Source organism: Oxyura jamaicensis, chromosome 3, assembly GCF_011077185.1.
Source record: "Oxyura jamaicensis isolate SHBP4307 breed ruddy duck chromosome 3, BPBGC_Ojam_1.0, whole genome shotgun sequence".
In the NCBI taxonomy this organism is placed as follows: Eukaryota; Metazoa; Chordata; class Aves; order Anseriformes; family Anatidae; genus Oxyura; species Oxyura jamaicensis.
Genome location: NC_048895.1, coordinates 39,762,431 through 39,781,965, shown reverse-complemented (window position 1 = coordinate 39,781,965; position 19,535 = coordinate 39,762,431). Strand labels below are relative to the sequence as shown.

At 39.7% G+C, this 19,535-nt stretch overlaps 1 protein-coding gene across 2 annotated transcripts in view; it reads left to right on the top strand.

The window, feature by feature from the left end:
• ACTN2 (actinin alpha 2) overlaps positions 1-19,535 on the top strand; it is a 70,723-nt gene that overhangs the window by 12,126 nt on the left and 39,062 nt on the right. For both annotated transcript variants that reach the window (XM_035320784.1, XM_035320783.1), the window contains exons 2-3: positions 12,218-12,332; positions 13,468-13,587. In XM_035320784.1, coding sequence (XP_035176675.1) covers positions 12,218-12,332; positions 13,468-13,587 — 235 coding nt within the window. The remainder of the gene's footprint in view (positions 1-12,217; positions 12,333-13,467; positions 13,588-19,535) is intronic.

Genomic DNA, 19,535 nt, shown 5'->3' with positions numbered 1-19,535 from the left:
TCATTAGGAAAGTAGTATATAACTGTAAATTACACGATACATATTGTTAATGAAGTAGGAGGGAAGATGGAAAGCTAAGATCGTTGCAAAACAGAAAGGGATTTGCGCCCTATTGCTCTATATAGCAGGAATAAATTATATAGACCTGCTATAGGACAGCAGGATGTGACTTGTGGACAAAGGCTTGTCAAAGAGGGTGTCACCTGGACGCTGTGACCAGCTTTTTTCAATGATTCATGCATATGATGTGAATAAACAAACTAAACTTTAAGAACAGTTGTTCACCTCCAAGAAAGCTGCCTTTCAAACCCCCTGCCCTTTGTCACTATTTAGCAAGGTGGTGAAAACATTAATTAAAAGTCTTTCAGTATTGCAAAGCTGTCTACATGCAATATTCTCTTAGCTCCATCACCCTAACACATGATGAAAAATAGTCTTGTCCTGAAGATGGACTTTTAATTTATTGGTTGCAATTGCAAGGCTGGGGGGGAACCTTTTACTTTTAGGTCACTGTTTTGAAACCAGGCCAGGTGAATAAGTGACAAGGTTGCTAACACATACATAGTGTCTATGAGATGAGTTGTAGTCCCAGTTTAGCTCTTGAGCGGACAGGTGTCCCCATCACTTAAACCACCAGAAATGGCAGCTTCATTGGAGATGTCCAAAACTGGTCTTATTAGTGAGAGACCACGGCAGTGACTTTTCATTCTAGAGGTGAAAGCTAAAACAATTTCTATTTGTAAAAATATGTTCTCATATTGCATCTTTGAGGTTATTCACAGTCATTGCTATTCTTAACGATTCCCTGAGCGTTTTATTTTCTCCATACCTAAACGGCTGGCACATTTCATAATTCACTATGAATTTAAGGAAGGAAAAATAACTAGATTTACAGTAGCAGGCAATTAGTTTATGCAAAACAGCTGGCTTTGATTTTTTAAAAATACATAATTAAATTTCAGTGGCTGAGAACAGATGCTGAAGTTGTTGGTAACTATTTTGTGTTGTTTTCCATGTGTTCATGGTAGGTTCTGACCTTGCTTAACTCACAGTTCTTTATTTACAAGACATTTGTAGCTTTTTCAACTTTCTAACTTTTCTTACTATTATTTCTTTATTGGACTTTTTTTTTTTTTTTTTTTTTTTTTTTTTCAGGGTAGTATTTGAGCACCTCAAAAGCTGCGGTGAATTTTCCCCACAATATTGTTGTGGGATATGGAGGGTATATTATTCTCATTATCCTTGAATACAGATGTGGGATACTTAAAAGTACCCAGCTATGGCTAATGTCTTTTCCTATTGTTGTCAAGTGTCCTTTGGTCCCACATGAGGAATCATGGATCATAAAATGCTCTCTATTTAGGCCAATATGTGTTTTTCAAAATTCCTGTCTTAAATGACTTAAAGGGCTTGGCAAGGCTGGGAAGAAAGCACAAGTGTCAAAATTTCTTCCTCGGGATCATAATACGGACCTTGGGAAATGTATGTACACATTTGCAATGACATAGAGCATGCCATTGCATACGCTTTCATTTTAATTTGCATTGTGTTTAACTTTCCATGAACACTCTCCTGCCTACTGAATTTGAATCTTCTTTCTCACTATCCTGTTAATTTCTTCAGCTTTGTTTCTTTATTATTTTCTGTCTTCATCCTTCTTTCTTTTCCTCCAATATCCCTGCCAAAGCTTCCCCAGTCTTCTATTTCTCTTTCCTAAGGGAAATTTTGCGGTCATAAAGTAGGAGAGGGAAGGGAGGATCACGGCAGAAAGAGCACCCTGTCAGAAACAAGGTTTACAGCTATCTGTTGAATGCCAGGTGCTTGGATTACTAAGAGATAATTGTCTTTTCCTGAATGAGTTACGTTGCAGTCTTTGGGTAACATGTATATGTAAGTTTTAGGGCCTCTTTATCATACATTCTGGAAGGAAAAATAGTCTTGCCAATTATTTGTTTTTAAGACTGTAGTGTAGATGTCAGTTATGATGGGAATCTTCTATGAACACCATAGAAAATATGACTGGGAGAATTTGGGAAGACATTTAGTCAATTCCTCTACTTTCAGACAGAAGCAAATATGTTCATACTGTTCTTGACACATTTATTCAACTTGTTCTTGATGATCTCCAAGAAGAAGGATTACACGTTTCCCCAGACAATCTCTTCCAGTGCTTTACTGCTCATAGAGTTAGAAATTGATCTAAATGTTCCTCATTCTTGTTGAAGCTCATAGCTCCTTGCTACCTTCAGTGAACACAGAGAACTGATCTTTTATCTGTTGTGATTTCCATCTGGTCCATGTTCTTCTTGAGTTTTGTGCCCAAAAGAGGGGAGAGTATTCTAGCTAATCCCTTTCCAGCACTGAACAGAGTGGAAGAAATGCTGCAGATATCACAGAATCATTTAGGCTGGGAACCTAAATACATATACATTTAAATACAATATATTGATACACCATTTCCCTGTTTAGACATTCCAGTGTTGCATTTGCCTTTTGTAACATTCTGACACTTTTGAATCGGGTTTGATAGTGATCCACTTTTATTCCCAGATCATTTTCTTCAATGTTACTGTCCTGCCAGTAGTTCTCCATCCTGTTTTTTGCAATTATTTATTACTGGAGAAGAGGACTACTACAGACTTTTTGCTAGTCTGCATCCAGCTTTCTTCAAGTCATTCCACGTATTTGTTGATTAGTTTGAATTGTAGTCCTGTCGTAAGGCATGCTAACAGACCCAGCATTTTGCTGTCATATTCAAACATTATAAGCATACACTCTCTTCTGTCATCTAAATGAGTAAATAAAGTGTGGAAGAGGGATGGTTCAGGACAGCTTAATAGTGAGCCACTAGTACTAGTAAACTTCTTTCTGACTCACTAAAAATAAAAATACACAAGTGAGCAACTCTGTGTTGTAGTTTGAAAAGTCACATGCTTGGAGCATTTAGGCGCCTGCTGCTGTAAAACTTAAATAAATGGTTTCATCAGCAGTAGTTAAAAAGGAAGGAGCTTCCTGCAGGAAATAGAGCATCAGTAGCATTATACCAATGGTCTGGTGAAGTCCTGAGTTCTCTGAAGACTTATCTGAATTTTCATGTTTAAATTTTCATGTCTTCTGTCTCGCATGTTAAGGCTTATGTGCCTCAAAGCTCTGTCTTTTCCAGCCATCTCAAGTAATCTAATAGAGGTATTATCTGCCTGTTCCTATTAAACCTTGCAATATTTTAGCTGTTTTGCCCCCTGCAGAGGCCTTAAGAAACCTCGTCTTCTTTACTTTCATCCTTCCCGTTTTTCCATTCAGAAAAAAAGAATGATATGAGGACAGTGCATGCCTTACATCTTGCTACCTCATGAGTTTTCTTCTGTTTGTACCACTGGGGCAACTTAGCCTTTCTCTGTTGCCCCCTCTGAAAGAAAGATGTAGTATGTTTTTGTTAAAAAAACCTCAATTATCTTTTTAACATTTCTCAGGGTTCAGCCTTGCCAAATTATTCTCGAAGGGATATTTACTTGCTCTGTTTTTTTTTTGTTTGCTTATTTGTTTTTATTTTTTTAATAACAAGCACTGTAAAACAGACATGCAATCATTCAATGCTGGGAGGGGGTCACATATTTTACAGGAAACCCTAGACTCGCAGAGGATTAGCCCACCTGCTTTGTAAGGACTGAGGTTTCCGCAGGCTGTTCCATGCAAACAAAATGCTGAAGAATACCCTCATGTCTTGTGCTGTGTTCTGTGTGGTGAAGGCATCCCTTTGACAATGTCTGCTATGAATTATAGAATTAAGGAGCTAGGGTGATGTCCCTTTCAGTAACTGGAGCTGATCCACTGGCAGTGGAGAGTACACCAGCATATCATCTCTGGTGCCATCTGTTCAGCTCTACAGAGGGAGGTGCTGAAGCAGGGAGGGCATTCCCCAACTTTGGACTTGGGCGCCTAGTGGTGAAGCTTCTATTACATTCCCTTGTGAGATAGTTCCATGATATGCTCTCTGATGTTTCCGAGAATTTGGTTTTGACATACCACCTATGGTTTGAGGGTTTCCTTTTAATGAACTTTTGGAACATGCTAAACATTTCCCCCACCTTAGCCTTGATGTCGTTCTTCAACATGATTTCACTGTGCTTCATTTGGGTAGTTGCTGTGCTCTGGTGTGGTTAGTGTGAAAACCACACTTTGCCTACCAAGTGTAGTGTGATTGACTAGTTTGGTGAACCACCTCTCCCAGTGTAGTCACTCTGGTTATTTTACTAACATGCACCAATGCATTTGGGCTTCTGTTGCAGTGGGAAATAAAAATAAGGGGACAGTTAATAATAATTCAAACCAGTAAGAAAGAGGTAAGATTTTATTTTCAATTCATAAAAAATATACTCATGCACTAAATATAAGACGAGTGCAGCTGTTCTAGATGTTTTAGGAACATAAAACACATGCCATATGTCGTCATTGGTTTACATCAAGCTGGTGTATCAAGGCTGTACGATTTTCTGCTGTTTTGCACCTTCATGCACCTATTTTGGGAGCAGAATTAAATAGTTAACAGAATGAGGGCCAGCACAGACTATCCCAAGCCCAGGGATCCCTGATCCTGAAGTCATTAGAATGCTGTGTGGACACAGGAGCTAGGAGATCATGTTGCAGGATCATGACTTATATTTTAAAACATGGGTGACAGACAGATGGGCAGTTCTTCAAGAGGAAACCTCAGTCTTGTCTGAGGGAATGTTCTGGCAGAGCTCTCTTTAACACCCTTGCCGTGTACTCAGAGGACAGTAATGTTCCATATAACTATAGGGTGAATCACTGCATCCCATTTAGGCTGGAAGTAATGAAGATCCCCAGCTAGTGCAAGAAGAGAGGAAAAATACCTTAGGAGAAGGGCTGTAGCACAGAGTTTTAAGAAACAACCCTATTAGATTGAGATAATTCAGGACAGCACACACACACACCTATATATACACACAAATATGTTGAATGCTTATAATTGAAATTAATTTTTGTCAGATGTGGTCTCCTGCTTTGGATATTAGAATTTAATCACAGAATCACAGAATTTTCTAGGTTGGAAGAGACCTCAAGATCATCAAGTCCAACCTCTGACCTAACACTAACAGTCCCCACTAAACCATATCCCTAAGCTCTACATCTAAACGTCTTTTAAAGACCTCCAGGGATGGTGACTCAACCACTTCCCTGGGCAGCCTGTTCCAATGTCTAACAACCCTTTCAGTAAAGAATTTCTTCCTAACATCCAACCTAAAACTCCCCTGGCGCAACTTAAGCCCATTCCCCCTCGTCCTGTCACCAGGCATGTGGGAGAACAGACCAACCCCCACCTCGCTACAGCCTCCCTTGAGGTACCTGTAGAGAGCGATAAGGTCACCCCTGAGCCTCCTTTTCTCCAGGCTGAACAAGCCCAGTTACCTCAGCCGCTCCTCGTAAGACTTGTTCTCCAGGCCCCTCACCAGCTTCGTCGCCCTTCTCTGGACTCTCTCGAGCACCTCCATGTCCTTCTTGTAGCGAGGGGCCCAAAACTGAACACAGTACTCGAGGTGCGGCCTCACCAGAGCCAAGTACAGGGGGACGATCACCTCCCTGGCCCTGCTGGCCACACTGTTTCTTATACAGGCCAGGATGCTGTTGGCCTTCTTGGCCACCTGAGCACACTGCTGGCTCATATTCAGCCGACTATCAACCATCACTCCCAGGTCCTTCTCTGCCTGGCAGCTCTCCAACCACTCATCTCCCAGCCTGTAGCTCTGCTTGGGGTTATTGCGCCCCAGGTGCAGGACCCAGCACTTGGCCTTGTTGAACTTCATGCAGTTGACCCCAGCCCATCGGTCCAGCCTCTCCAGATCCTCCTGCAGAGCCTTCCTACCCTCGAGCAGATTGACACACGTACCTAACTTGGTGTCATCTGCAAACTTGCTGAGGGTGCACTCAATGCCCTCATCCAGATCATCAATGAAGATATTGAAGAGGACCGGCCCCAGCACCGAGCCCTGGGGAACGCCACTAGTGACCGGCCTCCAACTGGATTTGACTCCATTTACCACGACTCTTTGGGCCCGGCTATCCAGCCAGTTTCTAACCCAACGAAGCGTGCGCCAGTCCAAGCCAAGAGCAGCCAGTTTCTTGAGAAGAATGCAGTGGGAGACGGTGTCAAAAGCCTTGCTGAAGTCAAGGTAGACCACGTCCACAGCCTTTCCCTCATCCACCCAGCGCGACACTTTGTCATAGAAGGAGATCAGGTTCGTCAAGCAGGACCTGCCCTTCATAAACCCATGCTGACTGGGCCTGATCGCCTGCTTTCCCTGCAAGTGCTGCGTGATGACTCTCGAGATAATCTGCTCCATGAGCTTCCCTGGCACTGAGGTCAAACTGACAGGCCTGTAGTTTCCCGGGTCAGTACTCCGGCCCTTCTTGTAGATGGGCGTCACATTCGCTAGCCGCCAGTCAACTGGGACCTCCCCTGAAAGGTTCACTTAAAATGAGTTGTGCTTTTTCTTTATTTAACAGATACAGGAATTAATATGTTTCCTATTGATTCAGTATTTTTCATAAGTTTCATAGGGTAAAGTTGGATTTTTCTATGTATTCTTATGGAAATGTTGCAGAAAGGCTAGACACACAAAACCCTAATGACTTATGCAGGCTAGTAGCCTTTCTGGTAGGAGGACAGACAAGCAGACATGAAGAAATCATTATTAGTTTTAAAACATAGAAATATTAGAGCAGACACATTTATTTGAGTTAGAAAGAGTTGAAGGTAATATTAATCTTTTTTATGAGATATATGTACTAAATATGACATGAGCCTCCAACCCTTTTTTGGGCCAGATTCGCTTTGAAATTTCACTTTTGAGTGCAAGTAAATAAATCTTCCTGAACTTGTGGAGGGTACCTCCTGTGCACATCTCCATGAAAGTTATATGATCATTTTGGTGATGTACATTTTAGACTCAGTGTTAGTGCCAAACTAGAAATTCACCTTTTACCTGCAGCATATGCAACACATTGTCTTATGCACCACCCATGGGTAACAGTACTGGAGGGGGTGGTAAGTGGTGCTGGCTCAATACTCTTTGTCCCTATGATCACCAGCACATATGAAATTTGTTGTTATAGTATCTTCCTGATTTCCTGGCTCTGAAGCAGTATCAAACGTAATTGTCATTATGCCCACATAAAAGGGACGTGTGGACTTTCTCCTAAGTGTAGGACTGTTGAGCTTTCAGAGGTATCACTGTTTCTGTCAAAGCATGTCCTTCATTATGCGTGTATAGCAATAGCTGTATTGTGGAGCAGGCATGCCCTGTTATTTCTTGTCATTAGCTGCAGCCAACTGATAGTTAATTAGGGCTATCTTGTTTTACTGTCCTTGGTTACAATCCTAGTTGTCAAAGGCTTGTAAAATTAAGTGGCCTGAGGAAATAAACAAGTAAGTTTATTTTTCTCAAATACATTCTTAGTCACAGATCGATGAATCCAGATTATGGAGAACATGATATTGGTGGTCTTCACAGAGAGGATAGTTGTGCATAGAACATAAGCTGTACTCTCTTTTTTAGAGCTAGCTTTTCCAAAATATGCCCATGACAGAGTTATAGTGCACTAAGAGAAAATGTACCTGTGGGACTGCAAATTGTTTGACTTCCTGTCCTGCATCTCTTCCTCTGTAGTCTTTTATTCAAGAATGTCAGCCAAATTTCTCTAGCAGTAGTAGATGTGGAAAGGGGAGGGTTTGTTTATTTGTTTTTTGTAGAGTCACCTATGGTAAATAAATTCTAAAGAGAAATGTCTAGCTTTCTAGGTACTTATCACTCCTGGTATTCAACTTGGTGCCTTCAGTCCTGCCTTATTTCTCTGAGCAATTTGATACTCTGAAATGTGCCATACAGTTCACCAGAAAAAGGAATTTGCTTTGTCTAAGTCATTTAATAGCTTTTAAATCCCAATGGATTGCAAACTTACAGGGTGCTGTATGCTGGCTGTATCTTGATCTCCAGAACTTACACATGCTTTGAATTGTTTCTTAATGACTATTAATAGAAATGTTAGTTAAAACCAAGCAGTGAGAATTTAGGCTTTGAACAAGTGGTATCACAATGAGAATAGAAGGATGTGGTGTTAAATAAAACGTGAGTTGTGGTAAGTGTTAAAATTTGCAAGTGAAATTTTGCCGTAGCTTTAATATATCAGTAAGTTCACTGAAACAAATAGTAAACAATTCCTTAAGTAGTATTCCTATAACCATGTTTATTCATAGGAATGTAAGCCAATTAGGAAGGCCCCAAACTATGAAGCTACATTCGGAGGAGTATGTCCTGCTGTTACACTTTTTGTGAGGCACAAGACAGCTCTAAGAAAGGAATGGCAGCATTTCATGAACAGGAGTGCACTGGTAAAACAAAAAACTAGGAGAAACTATCTTTTAGGTAAAATATCGAAATCTCTTATTCTACACATAGAAGATAAATATAGACTGTCTAGGCACACAAAGTCTAAATAAAGAATCCATGCAGAGTAGAGTGCTTCAGCAGAACTTAATGTTCCTCATGAATGGAGGCATGGCAGGTAACTCCAAGTTTATCATTCAGAATGCTGCGGTTCCAATGGCAAACCCCGGTATTGCTGGAAACAATTGTAAATAACCGGCAGATACAAAAAGGCAGCCCATAAAACAAGTGACTGACATCAAACTATTTTTTGAGATTAGCTTGACTCAGCAATGCTAGCATCTTGTTTGTATCATAGCAACGTTGGTTGCTTAGTGTCTTCATAAAAGTAACAATATTGAGGAAAGAAGGTGTGCAGGTCAGGAGGGAATAGGTGTTATCTAGTGATTAGAGAACAGCACTGTGTTGGAATATCAATGATGTTTTTAGTTTTTCCACCAAGACTCAGTGAGCTTTTGTAACTCACTTTGTCTCTCAGCAAATTCAGTGCCATAAAAATGTCTATTTTCAAGAGAAAGTATTTAAATTATGGGAAAACCTTGGGATTTTTGTATAAAACTCGTGTTCTGTATCTATCAGTGTGGCATCCAGGAAGTTGAATTGTCTGTGGTAGTAGCAAAGTAGAGGACTGCAGTGAGATTAGAGGTGGACAAAAATCTACTTTGCTTTTATGTATATATTTATATATGCATATATGAACTAAGAATTGCCATGTTCCATTTCTTCTTAAGGAAGTGAGAAGTAAGTCTTTCACAGTAGGAATCAGATTCATATTTTAAGACGACTTTACTGGTGGGATCATTGCCATTAAACTCTGAATGAAATGAAAAGCAGGGAAAACTCATTTACTTGAGTGGTACAAATTCAAAATGTTCACTATAAATGTCTAAAAGAAGAGATGGAAATGTCTGTGGTTTTCTTCCAAATTCCCCATTGAGTTTAACATTGTTCGCTTGGAACAGTTCTACAAACTGCAATAGCATCTGCAGATAAGATCTGCATGTCCATCACTTAAGCAATTCATGAAAGGCTCATTCATTTACTGGTTCAGCTTTCTCATATTTATTGCCAAATTGCCGTTTAAAGCTCATGTACATTTGCCCTTGAGGGCTTTCAGCTCTTTTTCACATATTACCATAATATTGTTCCTTCAAAGAATGCTTGTTATAATTTATAGTATTTGCAAATGACTTAGTGTGCTAAGCCTTTTAGATACATATCACTAGAACAAGAAACAGCTCAGGGCAGACAAATTAGTCTTAGAAACTAGATCCTAGCCCTATAATGATCCAAAGTGAATACCATCCTAAGACTCCATCATATCCAGCCCTGAGGGTAGAAGTGCCTAGTATCTCTGTTGTGATGCATAACATGCTTCAGTTTCAGGTCTCCCATGAGCTCAGGGAAGCTAGTTAAAATGAGCTATGTTTTACCTTCCTGAATGACTGCTTTTCAAGCTAACAATTATTACAATAATTGTATTTGCAGAGATGCTGCAGCTGAACTTATCTCTATCTGCACACAGAACAACTTTGTTAAGCCTCTGCCTGCAACTCATCCTCTGCAGGTCCACAGGACCGCTACTTAGAACCACTTCCAGTAGTCTTCCCTCTCCTCCTTTCTTTCAGTACCTAGAATTAGCTGTTTCACTGCACAGCTCCTCCAGATCCATAGAGCTTCCTTCTTTCAGTTGGACAGGAAAAGTTAATAAAAAAGAAAGTTTAATGAAATTAAAAAGAAAGTGAAATTTTCCTGCTGTTTTCCAGGACAAGAGGAAGTGCTTCTTTTAGCTTCTGATAAATGCACTTATTTTGCTGTACCAACTGTGACAATCAGTTCTTTCCCTCCTACTGTTAGATGTGCAGTTGTGTTCATTCTTCTGTCATGGTGATCCCAAAATGGCCTACTGGGTTATTTCAAAATGGCACTCTGCAGCCACTCCTCTGTTACGACTGGCCACATCCCCAGGATATTCAGTATTATGTCCATAACTCAGTGCCACACAAAGTGACCATGTATTCCATCACACTAGGGGAAAAAATCTGCATTTTGGTCACATGGTAGTATACAACTGATCCTCTAAGTGGCATAAAGATAAGGATTCTGAAGAAAAAAATATTCAGAGATGAAGCTGCAGGTACCAGAACAATGCACATGTCCTGCAAGCTGTTCTTTATCACTGCAGGAGCTCTGAGACAAGAGCCCAGCAAGATGCAGGAATTCTTTACATAAGTTGAATCAAAGCCTACAACAATCAAAATGTTATTCTCTGACAGAATGTTGCATTTTTTTTTAAAGAATAGACCATTTCTGAAAATTCAATCTGTATCTTCTGAAAGTACAAAATCTGTCCAGTGTTTACAGGACATAGATCCGAGAAAAGTTTATGCCTTCATCTGTTGTCCTTTCCTGTTCTGTTACTGAGAGATCAAAAATTAAATAATCTAAACAGCAGGTGAGAAAAAAAGAAGGCCAAAGGAAATTTTGCAATGAAATTGGGGGCTTAGGATATATTTTAGTTGTTAAACTTGTTACATTAAAAGTTCTTAGAACTATTACACATTTGAAATAGCAAAAGAAAGGGAATTCTAAATATCTGACGGTTTTAAGTATCTGAAGTCTAACTTAGTAAAATGTGTGGCCTTATTTTATATCTAGAGTTAAATATCTAGTAAATACAAACTTGCTTTATAATCTTAACAGTCACTGAAAAGCAAGGAGAATTTTTCAGAAGGTTGAGGTATAACAAATATTTGAAAACAGATGAATTTTAATTACTAAATTTTATGTTCCCTGTTATGATTTCATTCACACAAAAGTTTATGTGTATATGATCTCTATAGATCAATGAATTGACTTCTGCTTTTCATCTTTACAAGTAAAAGCAGACTTGGTTGTTCTCCACTGGGAGAGAAATGCTCATAGTTGCTTTTATGACCATTTTTACCCTGCAGACTTAAGTATCTTCATTTGTCTGTTTCAAAAAGTTGTAGTAGTTTTCTGAGAACTATATAATACAATTTAAAAACTAAATCCTCAATAAGGCAGACCATATATGTAGGGTCTGAATGTAAAACTCCTGCACTTCAATTATTGTAAGCTTTCAAAATCAATTTTGTCTGTGTTTTCAAAAGGCATTTTGTTTCTTTCTGTAATTAAAGCAGAAGCAGATGCAATTTTACTGGTATCCTTGCTGTATAAACTCTTTCTTCTTCAGTTGCTTCATCCTGGTCAGTGTTCTTATGTTTTATGAGAAATGCATTTTACCTGTCCCTGCAATGGATAATCTGTGTAAGAACAGTTTATTCTGCCATGAATTCAGGTCATAGAAGTTTCTGCCTCTGCACATGATATTGTCTGCATTTTGTTGTCACGCAGCTTCCTTGATACCATACCAATATTTCTTTTCAAGATGAATTTGTAAAGAATATGTCCCAACATAAAATTATATGATTACATAATGTTAAATGTAGTAATGACTATTAAACAAATTTTACCTTCATGTGTACATCTTTGGGGTAAGCATTTGCAAACGGAATCTAGCATGAGATTACTTCTAATTAAGCAATTATTTGCATCTTCATGAGCTAACAATTTTGAACTCAGTGACATGTATAAAGTGAATGGGGGTTGAACATTCAAATTTCTTAGGCAGCTGTGTCAGCCTCTGATGCAGCATTTACTCAGATGGCTTAGCAGGTTTTTGGAAAAAGCCATGTTGATAAGTTTTTTTTTTTGTTTAATTGCTATTACAGACATTTACAGCCTGGTGCAATTCCCACCTCAGGAAAGCAGGCACACAGATTGAGAACATTGAGGAAGACTTCAGGAATGGCCTCAAACTGATGTTGCTCTTGGAAGTTATCTCAGGTTGGTTAAAGTTTGCTATGTATTTAAAGCATGCCTATTGAAACATTCTTAAAAGAACAATATTTGTTAACAATTCACAATAGTGAACATAAACTGTAAATGGGTTTAAAAGTGAGAGATGAGACACACTAAAACAAAAGGGAGTAAAAAAAATAACTCTGATTTTTCCTTATCTACAAAGTATTCTGTTCTAGGGTTCTGTGCTTGTGTTCTAGGGCTTCACAGTGTATCGGTGTATCACTGATATCACAGTGCTGTTGGACAAAGCATAAACTGTGAGGACCTAGTCTCATTTCTCTAGCAATTAAAATAGGTTACAGATCTATTTTATTCCACTTTTAGTATAAAAGTTTTGCTTTCCTTTTTTTTTCCTCTGTTGTTCAGGGGGGCAGTCCCCAAAGTACACTCTGAATGCCCCTGAATGGGAAGGGGCATTCAAGCATTCAGCTCAAGTTTTAGACATACAATAAAGGTGAAAAAGGGAAAAAAGATTTCTTATGGAGAGCAGTTTACATTTTTGCAGGAGATTTCAGTGGGGAGGAAGATCTTAAAATGATTATTTTTAATCGAATGGAGAGTATGTTTCCTGAAATTACTCTTTTTCATAATCATTTGAGAAGGTAAATTCATCCAAACGCATCAGCCTGTGCTCTGAAATTAGGTGCTCTGCTGTACTGAATAAGGTGTTAGAAGCCATCGGTCTTGGTCAGATTTGGAAGGATGCTGTGGCTGATTTGCTGGATAACATCCAGCTTCTCATTACAGTTCAGCAGGTAATGGTGATGAGAATATCCCACCTTCTTAATATTCAGGTACTCTAAAGTGGACAATAGCAGTGAACAAGAAGTCTAGAAGCAGGAAGCACTCAGATATCTTCCAGGTGTATAGGCCAAGCATAAAAATTTTACTTTGGTTTTACTATTTTATCAGAGAAATGTAAGGTGCTTTGATATTTGAATTTTCCCTTCAGGGTTTTGTTTAAAGCCATTTGACATTCTTTCAGAAAAATACCTGCTAAAATAAATGCTAACTTTTAGACAGTGTTCAGGGCATGTTCACTCTTGAGTTATGATCACTTGAGTGTCTGTAGTTAGGTGTGTATTACAATAAGCATAATAAATTTGTTATCCTGTAGGGGAAAGACTACCGAAACCAGACAGAGGGAAGATGCGCTTCCATAAAATTGCTAATGTCAACAAAGCTCTGGATTATATCGCCAGCAAAGGAGTGAAACTTGTGTCAATTGGTGCAGAAGGTATGTAACAGAGCTTATTACAGCGTACCGTCAGAGATGGTGGACCTGACTTAAGTTCTAGGTATTAAAAATAAATGTTAAAAATCAGGTTGGATTCTAGGGTATGCTTTATCCAACCTGGGATCTTTTTTACCTTTAGGAGATATTTTTCAGACAAGATGAAGGCTGGTATCACTGCCAGGTGGCTGGGACCTACCTCCATTTTGTTATGACACTGACTGTGCATGGCAGCTGTGCTTCTAAAATTCAGATGCAGAGTTAATGGAGTGATCAAAAGAAATAACGCCAGCTGGGGAGAGACTGAACACATGAACAAAGTGGGTTGGGATGTTATTTAATAAGGTTATTACTTTGTTGTTGTTGTTCAGTTTTTCAGGCAGCAAAATAAAAACATGTATTTGGCTAACTAAATGCTGATAAATGTAGACTGAGCAAAAGAAAGCAGGCTCTCACTACAAGTAAACCTATGTTTCCCATGAGATTCAAATGATACTATAAAAAGGACAAAAGTCTGTCTAGAACTATCTAGTTTATTGAGATATTTGTACAATGCTTTGCACATCCATTGCCATATAAAGGAGTGATGGGGCTAGCACAATATTCAACTACTTTTGACTTCATAGCTTCAATGATTTTCTGTCCATTCTGGGGGAAACCTCTTATGTGACCTTAGAGCAGAACACTGGCTGTAACCTCAGTATCACAGTGAGAAGCACTAGCTGTGTTCTATTCACATTGCTAGGCCTTTTTAGATAAATTTATGAGCCTTTTCTTCCTGCTGTCTGATTTCCCCAGGGTTATTCTGGCTTTCAAACCTTCATCTCAGGAAGCTGTTTGTGACTGTGGCTGGAGGAGGGTTTATTAGATGGGATAGGGGTATCTGTAGAAGTAATGGAAAAATCCATCAGCGTTTGGTGATTCTACAGCAGTTTAACCTAGTCTAGTTGCTTCCTCAAGTATCATTCACCAAATACATTATGGCTCTAGATCTAGAACTCCAAACTCCAAAAGAAATCAATGTTCTCTGGGCAGAATGTGTTTGGACTCACTCTCAATTCATTTGAGACTGAAGTGGGTGGGCCATCTGAGTCCAAATCCATCCATCTATCTGTAGGCACATAACAGGGACCTTTTACGTAACAGACATAACAGGGACCTTTTTTTTTTTTTTTTTTTTTTTTTTTAGTATATCGTCAGTTGGTGTTGTGGTTTAAAATCCTATAGGTAGCCAAGCCCCATGCTCTTTAACTCTCAACTAGTGGGATAGTGGGATGGGAAAGAGAATAAAAAAGATAAAGGTGAGAAAACTTGTGAGGTGCGATAGACAGTTAAAAGGTAAAGTAAAAGCTGCATGTGAAAGCAAAGCAAAACAAGGAATTCATTCACCAATTCCCATCGGCAGGCAGATGTTTAGCCATTTCCAGGAAATCAGGACTTTACTACTCATAACGGTTAGTTGGGAAGACAAACACCATAACTCTGAAAGCCCTCCCTTCCTCTGCTTTTCTCCCTAGCTTTTATTGCTGAGCATGATACCATATGGTATAGGATATCTCTTTGGTCAGTTGGGGTCAGCTGTCCTGGCTGTGTCTCCTCCCAGTTGCTTATGCAACCTCAGCCTACTTGCTTGCTGGGCAGTATGAGGATCAGAGAAGACCTTGATTCTGTGTAAGCGCTGATCAGCAACAAATAAAACATCAGTGTGTTATCAATACTATTTTCATCACAAATCCAGAACATAACACCATACAAACCACTGTGAAGAAAATTAACTGTGCCCTAGCAGAACTTAGTACACGGGAGGGAAGATAAGGTGATCCCCAAAGACACTTCAGATCTCAGAAGAGCTCTACTGTGTTTCAGAGGTCTCTGGTCCCTCCATCAGTTGTACAGGCAGTGAGGGGCAGCTGGGCCCTTTCTTCAATTAAATGAAACAGGATGGAAAAATATGCCACTGCCCTAAAACCCACTGCAAGGGTATTCTGAGAGCGACATGGCATTAGGCGGACAGCAGAGGGTACTGGAGAGACAGTTTATGTGTGGAAATAAAGATCAAACATAGGGTACCCAATCTGATAGCTGGTGCAGAAATACTGAGAGTACACAGTCTAGAGCAAATGAATGGTAGTTTCTGTCCTGTCATGCTGGGACTCCAACCCTTTCTGTCAGAAAACAAGAGTGTAGCAAAAGGAGGATCTTGTGGGACAGAGAGGTCATTCTCTCTGATCTCAATTTGCACAATGGGCAAGTGTTTTCACTCCTGGGTTCTTCAGGCAAGGTTGGAGCATTTAAACTGAGATACAACAGGTCATATCTGCTGCTGAAAGGAGCAGGCCAACACTCTGCACTTCCATCTCCCTCATTTTACCCAGTTTATTGTTGTTTATTACTGGCAGGAAGCTCAGAGTAGAGGGCAGCATGTGAGCACTTCCTGTTATCATCTGAAGCCAAAGCATCTGGGGTATCTCAGATCAGCTATTAAAACAGTTTAAGCTAACTCTGCTGCTCCCCTTGGCAGCAACTGCAGTGAACTTAGATGCTCTGTCAAGATAAGTAATTCCCTCTGGAAGGGAGGCAGTGTCAAGAGGCAGTAACCTATTACAGGTGCTCAGCCTGTTGCTGTAAGGTGATGCCCATCCACACCCTCAGTATTGCTTGCTGCATATAACAACAGACCATAGTAAGTGAGGAGATTAAGGGGATGTTCTTGGCTGGGCTGCAGGCTTTTATTGCCTGTTTCTGGAATTCTCAATCTGTAAAATTGGCAGATTAGGAGTAAACCTTCCTTCATTAGCATTTAAAAACTGTTATAATTCTTGGATGGAAGCATGGGAGAAAAATACCCGTCTACAAACTACCATCATAGTTTACAAGCATAGAGGAACCTGTCATTGTAAGACATAGCACTATCTCAAGTATGGCTACTAACACACATTGGATTACATCCATGTGGGCAGGAGCAGATAGATTCGTGCGCCTTCCCCTCCTACTCTAAACAGGCTGAACAGAAGTCCAGCTATGCCCAGACATGCTTAGTGCCCTGTTAAGTTTACCACGTTCCCTCTACTACAGTTATCTAAGGCACAAGGCTGTGCTGATGCAGCAATGTAATATTACATCTGACTGGATATAATTTCACAGTGTAGGACCTCTGGCACCAGTACCTGTTTAAAAAGTCCCTGTGCCCATTTGTCCTGCATACTTCCTCCCACACTTCTCAGCCCTACCCTACCACCACTTGGGCTGACAACTGTTATTGTAGTGGTCCTGGGGCCTGGAACAGTAACCTGATAAGGATTTAAAACATGCTTCACCTCTTCTTAATTTTGTTGCATTTTTCAGCATTGTTGACTGGGTAGTCGTTATTGTATGAAGATGGAAATGTGTGCCAGCAAGGAGGGAGAGCATAGGCTTCGTAAGAGTGTATTGTTATCAACATCCTTAACAGCTTAACTTTCTGTCTGTATGTGTTAGGATGGGCCATGTGGGCTTGTCTGCACCCATCTGTTTTTGCATTCTCTGAGTTACATGGATACTTGGAATACTTTTTAATTTCCAAAGCATGAAAGTTTTGTATTTAAACCTGGTGAAGATCATGAGTTATTATCTGAAATACTGTGTGGTGAAGAGCATGTAGTCTCTAAGGGACCAACTGCCATTTAAAATGGAGCCTCAAAACAAAGATGAAATAGTGATTCCTGTGGGACATCAGTACAAAATTCAATTTAATATTTTTAAGGCACCAGTAATATTCTTTACAAGCCATTGTTAGTGTTCTGAAGGCTGACTTCCTTGGGTAGTTTGTGAAATGGATAGAGAGAAGTGACCACCTCTAACTGTGATACTGAGCAGAAGCCCAATATAACTACTCTGATCTTCACTGTGGAAGAGCATCTCTCTCCATTGGTGATAGAAATGGGGCTAGAGAGTCAAGAAACTAAAGCTAAAGACATGAAAGTAATCCTTATGAGCCATTCCTAGACCATGAGTTAGATGTTTTCCCATTAAAAAAATAAAAATGCAATGACTCCATTTGCAAGGTAATTGCTTCCTGAATGCAAAGAACTAAGATATGGAATACCATAAAAGATAAATATGCTGTTAGTATGATACAGTTCTGCCTTGCTTTTTGGGGGAGAGAGAGAGATACTGAAGATCAAATGATCTGTAATTCTGCTACAAGAAGGTTAGAATAAATAAATAAATAAGCACACCCTAACATCAAAGAGGAATTAAAAAAAAATAAATCACAACCAAAACACTGGGGTCTTGCCACACTGCTTTGCTTAGCTTTATCCCTTGGCAGTTTTTATTGTGTCATCTTGTCCTCTTCTCTCCATTCCTGTTCTCATTGGTCAGCTGTAGCTTTGCATATGTGATGTGTAGGAACTATATTTCTGCTAGATCAAACAGGCAATGTGAAGAAAATAATCAAGAAGATTTTCTTGGCCTGTAGAGGAAAATGATAGGAATGAATCAGTATTTTTTCACCACTGATATTTTTCAACATTTAGAAACTTTGTTTTTCTTCTGCTTAGATATTTTTCCTTGTCTCGTCTTCTATACTATACTTTTTTTTTTTTTTTGTATCTTACTTTAGTGGTAGATGATGAGAGATCAAAACTGGCAAAGAGCTTGAAAATTCTCTTCGTGCACAACACTGAAAGTTCCCTCTCTTGCTTTTTCACTGTGTGTGTGTAAATTTGGATATGTATATCAAAACAACAATGTAGCGATTATGCAAATCCATGAATTGATTGTCTACATAGCAATGCCTACTGAGTATTTAAATTCATCTACTTTACATTTCAAAAAATTCTTCTGTACTGTATATACTTATGAGACATCTACAGCTGATCAAAATGCAATGAAATACATGACCGTGAAGATGAGAGGGGAAAGAAGTAGCTACATGCCCTAATTGCCACTTGGTGGTCTTTGGCTGAAAAATGTAAGTTGGGGGATTTAAAGACACTCAAAGTATTTCAGGGCAAATGAGGTAGTAATAATGCATGGAAGACAAAGTGAGGTAAGAATTCTGGAAAATGGATGAATACAAATGGATGAATACAATGGATGAATGGATGAATACAAAGGGGAATGCAGAAAAATAGCCATATATAAAGTTGGGTTATCACACTAACAATGTTAGTATAGACTAGCAATGGGTGAGATATCTCCTACCACATTTGTTAATTCCATAGGTTCAAATGACAGCTTGTGTCGCATACTACTGCAAATTAGCATGTATCTCAAGTCCTGGGGCTAGCAGCTGCCTTGTTCTGTAAAAGTTTCCCCTGGATTCAGGCAACTTTAAAGTAGCAGAGTGACTGCATTTCCTGCTGGCACCTCCTTTGGCATTTGATGTTAAATTGAGGAAATTCTTTCTGCTCCCTCCCTTTCTGTTCTCCCCGGGAGAACACCAGTGGGCCCACAGGCAGCCACAGCTGCTCCATTTCTTGAGGGGGGCTGGAGGTGACTTTCAAGTGAGAGAGCAGCTGGTGTCTTCCCTGCCCCACTGCTCTTTTGGTGTGAGGTGACTGGAAAGGCAGCCTGCAGTTCCCCTCTCTCATCCTCCCACCTCCTCCCCTTCTAGTGCTGGACCTTCTTTATAGTCTCACTATGTTCTTCTGAGTCTCACCATATTTGCAGATTGATTTAACGTTAGCACCACACCCAAGTCTTCTGGCAGTACATTTTCTGGTGTTGAAGTGGTATCACTGTTAGTATTACAGACAATGTAGGAGCACTGGATTGGCTTTGGAAGAGACTTGCCTGCATATGTGAGAAGGGTTGGAAAAAACACGTTCCTAGCACTTTGTGTTGTATGTAGACTCAAGCAGTCTTGAAATGAATTGAAAACCCAGAGGTGAAAAATCTCATTCTGTACTGATGATGCATAAACATGCATAGACATCAAAGCTGTGGGACATCTACAACCTCTTGGT